The sequence below is a fragment of the Octopus bimaculoides genome, chromosome 27 (genome assembly GCF_046866305.1).
Source record: "Octopus bimaculoides isolate indiv1 chromosome 27, ASM4686630v1, whole genome shotgun sequence".
Lineage (NCBI taxonomy): Eukaryota > Metazoa > Mollusca > Cephalopoda > Octopoda > Octopodidae > Octopus > Octopus bimaculoides.
The window spans coordinates 21,177,125-21,187,646 of NC_142954.1; the positions used below are offsets into that span (position 1 = coordinate 21,177,125).

The 10,522-nt window shown below is 39.3% G+C and overlaps 1 protein-coding gene across 3 annotated transcripts in view; it reads left to right on the top strand.

The window, feature by feature from the left end:
• Positions 1 to 1,569: 1,569 nt before the first annotated feature.
• Positions 1,570 to 10,522, top strand: part of LOC106873021 (coiled-coil-helix-coiled-coil-helix domain-containing protein 5) — a 9,334-nt gene continuing 381 nt past the window's right edge. The window contains exons 1-4 of one of the 3 annotated variants that reach the window (XM_089343334.1): positions 1,570 to 1,715; positions 5,069 to 5,222; positions 8,253 to 8,389; positions 8,506 to 8,640. In XM_089343334.1, the coding sequence (XP_089199460.1) occupies positions 5,080 to 5,222; positions 8,253 to 8,364 (255 nt within the window). In that variant the 5' untranslated portion in view covers positions 1,570 to 1,715; positions 5,069 to 5,079 and the 3' untranslated portion in view covers positions 8,365 to 8,389; positions 8,506 to 8,640. Of the gene's footprint in view, positions 1,716 to 5,068; positions 5,223 to 8,252; positions 8,390 to 8,505; positions 8,652 to 10,522 lie in introns of those variants that run through there. The other 2 variants (XM_014920222.3, XM_014920223.3) reach the window with 2 other exon arrangements.

Here is a 10,522-nt window from a genome sequence, read left to right on the forward strand (position 1 = left end):
AATTTTTTTTTGAAAGGTTTAATAAAAAATAACAACTAATTAATCAATAATGTATTCATCCTTGTTGTTTACAATTTCTTCTCAACGTTCAACAAGATTTTCAATACCTATTTCGTTATTGCCCACAAGGGGTTAAACATAGAGGGAACAAACAAGAACAGACGAACGGATTAAGTCGATTACATCGACCCCAGTGCGTAACTGGTACTTAATTTATCGACCCCGAAAGGTTGAAAGGCAAAGTCGACCTCGGCGGAATTTGAACTCAGAACATAACGGCAGACGAAATACCGCTAAGCATTTCGCCTGGCGTGCTAACGATTCTGCCAGCTCGCCGCCTGAAGATTTTCAATACCTCGATGGTAGAAATCACCTTATTTCGACTCGAAAAATTGATCCAACCAAGCTCTCAATTCTGCATCAGTGTTGAACGAAACTCCATGCATAGCATTTGAAAGAGATTGAAAAAGGTGGAAATCCATTGGTGCCAAATCAGGAGAGTATGGCGGGTGTGGCAGCACTTCCCAGCCATGCGTTTGAATGACTTCCTTGGTCATATTGGCGATATGAAGGCCAGCTTTGTCGTGCAGCAGAAGAACTCCATGCTGCCGATTAGGTCTTTTCTCTTGAATAGCTGTGTTGAGTCATTCCATCTGTTGAACATCGAGTTCTGCGTTGACCGTTTGGTTCCGTTCAAGCAATTCATAATGGATAATCCCTTCCCAGTCCCACCATACGCACATCATTTTATGCGGATGAAAATCTTGTTTCATGCATGGTGTCGCTTGTTTACCGGTGCTAAGCCATTCCTTACGCTGCTTCATATTGGTGTACAGGCACCATTTTTCATTGCCAGTGACGATTCAGTAAAGAAATCATTGCTTGTGTCCATGAGTTGAGCAATGACGAGCAAGCAAACCAGTGGAGATTGTGGTTCATTGATTTTTAAAAGGGTTTACCCTTTTATTACCATATTTCTTTTGAAATACACAGCCTTTGAGTCAGTTACTTTTGAAATTAATTAAGAATTTGGTAAAATAAATATGTCAGTATTAAATTGGTGTTTGAAATATAAATTAGGAAATTTTGATGGAAGGTTTGAATTTAAATCACTTTAAAACACAGAATTTAAATCATAGAATGAAAGACAGTTTCAGGTAAGTTGGTATCCAAAAAGGTTAAATAAATATAGAAAAATACAACACACTCCACTCATATTTTGTATTGAGTTCTACATATGAATGAAAAGTAAATACGTGTGTGTGCAGGAATGTACACACACACATACACACACATATATATACACACACATATATATATATATACATACACATATATACGTGCGAATATACACGAACACATGCACACGCAAATATATATACACACACAGGTATACATATACACACTTACGTATACATACAAACACATACACAAACACACGCAAATATATACCCAAAATACATATACACACACACAACACATAGTTCTTGCTGGAACATTAGAATGCATCTCTTTGCACAGCACTGAAAGCTTATTTTGTCATTAAAATAATATTCGAATCTTATTATCTCCCTTATTTTCCTCATTCCAGAATCTCTGGAAAATATTTTCAAAAGGGAAATATTTTAATGATTCACCGTCATCATGGCGTTGTTTGGCGGAAAACATCACGTTTAACCCAAAGTCATTGACATTTAACCTTCTTTGTAAGTTTGGTGAGTGCTTTATTGGGCATTTTATTTATTCTGTACGCATATTTTTATACATTAATTGGCATTTTTTGTTACTACCAGCATTTGACCCATAATACGGGTAATAATCATGTAGTGAAGCAGTTCAGATCAGTAGTGAAATTATATTTTGGCAGGATTAATTCTTCAGTGCCACCTTTGAAGATAATCTTGGCTTTAGAACGTTTTTATGCATGATGGAAAAAAAGAAATGATGGTAAAAAAAATGAATATATGAGCTGAGATACGAGGACTGTTTATATTACGATCTTGGACATGTCTTAATCTTTTACTCTTTTACTTGTTTCAGTCATTTGACTGCGGCCATGCTGGAGCACCGCCTTTAGTCGAATCAAATCGACCCCAAGACTTATTCTTTGTAAGCCTAGTACTTATTCTATCGGTCTGTTTTTGCCGAACCGCTAATTTACGGGAACGTAAAAACACTAGCATCGGTTGTCAAGCGATTTTGGGGGACAAACACAGACACACAAACATACACACACACACACATACATATATATACGACGGGCTTCTTTCAGTTTCCATCTACCAAATCCACTCACAAGGCTTTGGTCGGCCTGAGGCTATAGTAGAAGACACTTGCCCAAGGTGCCACGCAGTGGGACTGAAGCCGAGACCATGTGGCTGGTAAGCAAGCTACGGACATGTTTTACTAACAATAATGATTTCAAATTTTAGCACAAGGCCAGCAATTTCGGGAGAGGGGTTAAGTCACTTGTATCGACCCCAGTGCTCAACTGGTAGTTTCATCCGGTAATATTCAAGAGTGGTCCCGGTGCGCGCACTCGCGCATCCGCGCTAGCTAGTCGTGACTAGTCGATCCTACAACGACCATCTAGCCCGGACGTGCATACGCGCAAAGCATGTAAACAAAGTAAATAAAACACAGTAAATAATTTTTCCAGGGTGTATTTTGGTGTCACGTCTATTTCAGTAATCCCATTGTACGACGCACTCCAACAATCAGAATATATAGTCGTCCCTGGCTTGATAAATTTTTTTAATAAGTGGTAGAAGAGTTCCAGAAGAACCGTCAGGTACAAAATATCGACTAGTTAGCGCGAGTGCGCGCACCGGGACCACTCTTCTGGAATAGTACCGTTTCATCCCCGATAGGATGAAAGGAAAAGTCAACCTCGTCGGAATTTGAACTCTGAATGTAAAGACGGACGAAATGCCGCCAAACATTTTGTCCGGCTTGCTAACAGTTCTGCCAGTTTGTCGCCTTTACTGTAACAATAATACAGACAGACCTTACATTCGTGTATATATATAGGCGCAGAGGTGGCTGTGTGGTAAGTAGCTTGCTTACCAACCACATGGTTCCGGGTTTCAATCCCACTGCGTGGCACCTTGGGCAAGTGTCTTCTACTATAGCCTCGGGCCGACCAAAGCCTTGTGAGTGGATTTAGTGGACGGAAACTGAAAGAAGCCCGTCGCATATATGTATATATATATATATATATATATATATATATATATGTATGTATGTATGTGTCTGTGCTTGTCCCCCCACCATCGCTTGACAACAGATGCTGGTGTGTTTACGTCCCCGTAACTAGGCTGTTCGGCAAAAAGTGACCGATAGAATAAGTACTAGGCTTCCAAAAAATAAGTCCTGGGGTCGATTTGCTCGACTAAAGGCGGTGCCCCAGCATGGCCGCTTTCAAATGACTGAAACAAGTAAAAGAGTAAAAGAGAAAGTAGAGAGTATATATATATATATATATATATCAGTGTCCCTTTAATTTTGCTTTGATCATTGGGTTACTGCCATGCTAGGGCATCACTTTCAAGGGCTTTGGTCGAACAAATCGACTCAGATTTTTGGGGTAATTAAAGAATAACAACTAAAGGATTACCAACCTTTATTTATTTATTTATTGGGTCCATATTTTACTCTTTTACTTGTTTCAGTCATTTGACTGTGGCCATGATGGAACACCGCCTTGTTAGTCGAGAAAATCGACCCCAGGACTTATTCTTTGTAAGCCTAGTACTTATTCTATCAGTCTCTTTTGCTGAACCGCTAGTTACGGGGACATAAACACACAAGCATCGGTTGTCAAGCGATGGTGGGGGGACAAACACAGACACACAAACACACATACATACATATATATATATATATATATATATATATATATACATATATACGACGGGCTTCTTTCAGTTTCCGTCTACCAAATCCACTCACAAGGCTTTGGTCGGCCCGAGGCTATAGTAGAAGACACTCGCCCAAGGTGCCATGCAGTGGGAATGAACCCGGAACGATGTGGTTGGTAAGCAAGCTACTTACCACACAGCCACTCTCGAGCTGCTAAGTTACGGTGCTGTAAACAAAGCAATAACCGTTGTCAAGCAGTGACGGGGAGTGTCAGATAGACACACGTCTATCATAAATTGCCACACGTGTGTGTAATGGTTTTCCACACAGTCTCCATCTATCAAATTCACAAGGCATTAACCTGCCCAGAACTGTTGTAGAAGACAATTGCCCAAGGTGCCATACAGTGGGAGTGAACCCGAAACTACGTGGTTGCAAAGTGACCTTCTTAACCACACAGCAATGTCTATGTCTATTGCCATTCCTATGGCCAATTCTCTATGAAACTCCAGTGAATTTTTGGATATGTAAAATAAAAGAGTAAAAATGTATATATATATTGGTGTCACATAACTGGCTCATAAAACACCCCACTACATTCTTGGAATGGTTGGCATTAGGAAGGGCATCCTGTCATAGAAACCAAGCCAGATCAGTCTGGAATTTGGTACAGCCCTCCAGCTTACAAGTTTTAGTCAAACCATCTAACCCATGCCAGCATGGAAACCAGATGCTAATTGATGATGATATATACGTGTATATATATATATATATATATATATATATATATATATATACACACACACACACACACATATATATGGACTTACTTTTCATGAGATAAAAAACCAAGGCTGTGTATAATATAGAACACTTAGAAATAGGTCTTACAGCTGTTTTCAGGATATTTATTATATCCCTTCATCGGAGACGGTGTGAGAAGATGGTTAAGCAATATTTAGTTTAGATAAGATAGGAAATAAAGAGTGAATGTAGGGATATTGTATTTGTAAATCCATTGTTTAGGCAGAATGGTATACATATAAGATTCCAATACCTTCTGAGTAAAATCCAACAGTTTTTAAGATTGGTCATTCTAAATAGAGAGTTTATACACAGTGTTATTGAATCAAGGGTTCTGTTTATATATGTCCATGCCCACACACTTACGCACACCTATAATCGTTTTGTTCCTTTTTTTTTCCAGCTAGACCAATCATGGATTCTGCAATGCAAGTTGTGTTACAGCAGTGCGGGAAATACATACAGTTGTATTCAACCTGTGTAGAGAATTATCCGGAAACTTGGCACATTGACTGTGAACTGTCTCGAATGAAGCTGGCTAAGTGTGCTGAATCAAAGTAATGGTGCCACGCAGAAATTTTCTTCACATTCTCCATTTATTATTTATCTACTTCTGCCTCAGTGGAGGCGCAATGGCCCAGTGGTTAGGGCAGCGGACTCGCGGTCATAGGATCGCGGTTTTGATTCTCAGACCTGGGCGTTGTGAGTGTTTATTGAGCGAAAACACCTAAAGCTCCACGAGGCTCCGGCAGGGGGATGGTGGCGAACCCTGCTGTACTCTTTCACCACAACTTTCTCTCATTCTTTCTTCCTGTTTCTGTTGTGCATGTAATTCAAAGGGTCAGCCTTGTCACACCGTGTCACGCTGAGTCTCCTTGAGAACTACGTTAAGGGTACACGTGTCTGTGGAGTGCTCAGCCACTTGCATGTTAATTTCACGAGCAGGCTGTTCCGTTGATCGAATCAACTGGAACCCTCGACGTCATAAGCGATGGAGTGCCAACAACAATATCTCTCTCTCTCTTTCTCTCTCTCTCTCTCTCTCTCTCTCTATATATATATATATATATATATATATAAATAGGTAAGTGGTAGGTTTGCCTCGATCCTTCAGGGGTAGTCTGAAGCATCCACACTGACTCATTTCACAAGTTCCACATAATAAAACAACGGCTATCTAGTCCAACGAAAATGCTTTTTCTTGTATTTGTTGCTCCATTCTCCAAGTAAATATATATATATATATATATATACATATATATATATATATGTTGAAATCGAAATCGAACCAATTTCGACGACTGGCACCCATGCCAACCTCTCCTTCATTGCGAAGACCTGTTGGGTCAAGTAAAATCGAAATTGTAATTGAACCATATTCAGTCACTGGCACCTATGCCAATGGAGCACTAAGAGCACTGTCCGAGCGTGATCATTGCTGGAGCAGCTGTCTGGCTTCCGTGCTAGTGGCACATAAATAGCACCATTTGAACGTGATCATTACCAGCGTCGCCTTACTGGGACTTGTGCCGGTGGCACGGTAGAAAATCATTCGTGCGAGGTCGTTGCCAGTGCCACTGGTCTGGCTCCTGTACATGTGGCACGTAAAAAACACCATTTTGAGTGTGGCCGTTGCCAGTACCGTGTGACTGGCACGTAAAAGGGTTGGTGTTAGGAAGAACATCCAGCTGTAGAAACTCTGCCAAATCAGATTGGAGCCTGGTGCAGCCATCTGGTTCAATCGTCCAACCATTCTAGCATGGAAAGTGGATGTTAAACGATGATGATGATAAAAATATATATATATATATATTTTTTTGTTTTTTTTTTTAATTCCTGTACTAATTCTAATTGTTTGATTTCTCTCATACCTTAGGCATTACATTCATGTAGGTGCAGTTGATTATATCGACTCAGTAACTAAATTTGGTATTCATTATAATTTTTTGTATATTAATAAAGAGGCTAGTGTGTACCAGAGTTACAGCCCTTCTTAGAGTTATTTCCCTTCAAATTTACTCGAATACTACATGGTTTCCAAGTTGCTCAAATGATCGTATCAATAATCAGAAGCACGAATTTCAACTGGTGATTTTTGCCAGTCCACACTTGCATATACACAAGCACGTACACACATGCACCTGACAGCGAACGAGGACACGAACGCAGCCTAGGATGATCTCAAGACGTGGAATTTCATGAATATATATTTATAGGTGTGTGTGTGTGTGTTTCAGAACAATGTGTTGGATTAATAATAAGAGATGACAGGAAAAACAATGGTTATGTTATGAACTTCATAGTCTCGCAATGCATAAGTAATATATATATATATATATATATATATATATATATATATATATATATAGATATATATATATATATATCAAACAATAAGCAACACGGATTTCAAAGGTGATTGCAGTACGCACGTTTCATGCTACTTCAATTTATTTAAGTAATGCGAGCATTACCTTAAATGCAATATGAAGAGCAATCTTCAGCTGCACGAAAATGCTGAAAAAAATTACTGTAGAAAAGACATATTATAAATGTGGCAACATTTCAAATCCAAGTGGGAGAGAGAATACATAAAAATCCAAATGTGAGGAAAAATACATAAGTCCATCTTGACATAGCCGAGTCTATCAGGCTAGTAATTGATTCTAGACAAAAGTTTCAACTGTCTCAGATTTTATAGTTTCTTATCTAGTGGTGATAGCAAAGGGACAATTACTTCTAAACCGTCTATATATATATATATATATATGTCTCCTTCATTGGCCACGAAACTCGGTTTGCGAAGACCTGTTGGGGCAAGCGAAAGCAAAATCATGATGGCACCTGTGCCCAGCGTTGTCTTTCTGGCACTTATGCCCTTGGCACGTGTAAAGACTCTCAGAGTGGTTGGCGTTAGGAAGGGCATCCAGCTGTAGAAACTCTGCCAAATCAGATTGGAGCTTGATGTAGCCATCTGGTTTCACCAGTCCTCAGTCAAATCGTCCAACCCATGCTAGCATGGAGGGCGGACGTTAAACGATGATGATGATGATGATATATATATATATTGATAGGAAGGACAACAAAAGAAAGAAAGAGACCTCGATATTAAGCAAATAGAGGAATTTATCTGTAAAAATATGTGACACTTATTCAGTAGCCATGATAAAACTCCGATATATATATATATATATATATATATATATATATATATATATATATAACGTGAGAGAGTTAGGGGTTGGGCGTTCAACCCACTAAGGGATAGTATCTATCCAGTATACTGCTGGGAGGGTACCCAATTATTGCTACACTAGTGCTATACTAGGTGCAATCAATGGGAGTGGGTAAAAGTGGAGGTTTTACCCAAAATTTGTGTAACAATTAGAAAATGTTTGTTTTTATAATATAATAAAAACAATTTTACATTAAAAAGTTTTATTCGATACATTTAATAGAATACAAATTTAGTTTTTTTTTCACAAGAATAGTATTGACAGTGACTTCAAAGTTTCAGCTAGCTAAACCATCATCAATCAATGCTATTATTTTTAAAGAATAATGTATATGTGTGTATGTCTTTGTAGTTGTCTTTACCTGATATTACAAGACACTCAGAGAAGCAAACTTGACTTTAAAACAAAAATAAACAGAAAAGAAACATGCAAAACTCCAGAATGGCCACAGTTAAATAACTGAGACCAGTTGACGACACACACACAATGTACGAATATATTCCCATATATATATAACAAAACAGTAAATTCTAGTTGAAGTTGTGGTTTATGTTTTTTTAATACAAGTTGTTCTTGTATTCTCTCCCCACATTTGAACCTGCAGTCCAGTTGTTACGAGAGTGAAAGAGCAATGCACGGAAAAATACGAGGCGTACGAAAAATGTCTAGTTTCGAATCCTATCCAGGTCCAGAAGTGTTCTGTGCAGCTGGAGAAATTTAACGAATGTGCCAATAAAGTTGCATCTGAAGGTAATTTGGACTTTATCTCTCGGATTTTTCTGATCATTATTCTCCTTCTTCTTCTTCTCCTCCTCCTTCTCTTTTTCTTCTTCTTTTTCTTCTTGTCATCCTTCTCCTCCTTCTTCGCCTTCCTCTTCTTATCCTCCTCCTCCTTCTCTTTGTTGTCATCCTTCTCCTTCTTTGCCTTCCTCTCTTCTTATCCTCCTCCTCATTGTCTTCCTCTCTTCTTATCCTCCTCCTCATTGTCATCCTTCTTCTTCTCATCGTCCTCCTCCTTTTTCCTTTTCTCTTTGTTGTTGTCCTCATCCTCCTCCTTCTCTTCTTATCCTCCTCCTCCCCCTTCTCTTTGTTGTCGTCTTAATCCTTCTTCGCCTTCCTCCTCTTCTTATCCTCCTCTTCGTTGTCCTCCTTTTCTTTTTCTTCGTTGTTGTCATCATCCTTCTCCTCCTTCTTCGCCTTCCTCTTCTTATCCTCCTCCTCCCCTCTTTCTTCTTCTTAATAATAGAATCATTAGTGTGCTGGGTCAATAAAATAAGTACCAGTGGAGTACTGGGGGCTGATGTAACTGACTTGCTCCCTCTCCAGAAAATACTGGCCTTGTTCCAAAACTTGCAGTTATTGTTATTATTAAGATGGTGAGCTGGCAGAATTATTAGAATTATTAGCTTGGCAGCATTTTGTGTGTCTTTATGTCCTGAGTTCAAATTCCGCTGAAGTCGACTTTGCACACACGTGCACAACATGCATCCATATTCAAACATCAATTCATGTGTATATATTCACATCACAATTTCGGTAACCACAAACACAAAGAACTGTCTTAACTTCAGCAAAAGAATCTTGATGCACGAGAACAAGAATTAGTACAGACCACTGTGTGGTCCCTTGGGCAAGTATCTATTATAGCCTAGGGTTGACCAAAGCCTTGTGATTGGATTTGATAGACGGAAATTGAAAGAATCCCAGTGTGTGTATGTAATTGTTCCCATTATCACTGTTTAACAATTGGTGTTGGTCTCTTTATGTCCCCATAATTTAGCAGTTCAGCATAAGTGACTGATAGATTAAGTACCTGGCTTTAAAATAAAAGCATTGGGGTTGATTCGTTTGACTAAAACTTCAAGGCGGTGCCCCAGCATGGCCGCAGTCTCATGACGAAAACAAGTAAAGGATAAAAGACACATAGACAATTCCTGTGGAGAACTCATAGAATGTTTCTTGCTCTTCTATCCAGGCTACAGATTATCAATTATAATAGCTACCCTGTGCATAGACAGCTCTTGGTAGTTTGTGGGTAGTCATGTACAACCTGAATATAATTTTCGTATGCAGGAGTGGCAGTGTGGTAAGTAGCTTGCTTACAAACTACATGGTTCCAGGTTCAGACCCACTGCGTGGCACCTTGAGCAAGTGTCTTCTACTATAGTCTCGGACCGACCAAAGCCTTGTGAGTGGATTTGGTAGATGGAAACTGAAAGAAGCCCATCGTATATATGAATGTGTGTGTATATGTTTGTGTGTCTGTGTTTGTCCCCACCATCATTGGTTGACAACCGATGCTGGTGTGTTTGCATCCCCGTAATTTAGCGGTTCGGCAAAAAGAGACCGATAGAACAAGTACTAGGCTTACAAAGAATTACTCCTGGGGTCGATTTGCTCAACTAAAGGCGGTGCTCCAGCATGGCCACAGTCAAACGACTGAAAAGAGTAAAAGAGTAAATAATCGTTTTGGTTATCAACACAAGGCCTGAAATTTTTCAGCGGAGGAGGATAGTTGATTATACAGCAACCCCAGTGTGTAACTGGTACTTATTTCATTGAACCCCCATAGAGGCCAACCCCAGTGCGTAACTGGTACCTATTTCATTGACCCCCATAGA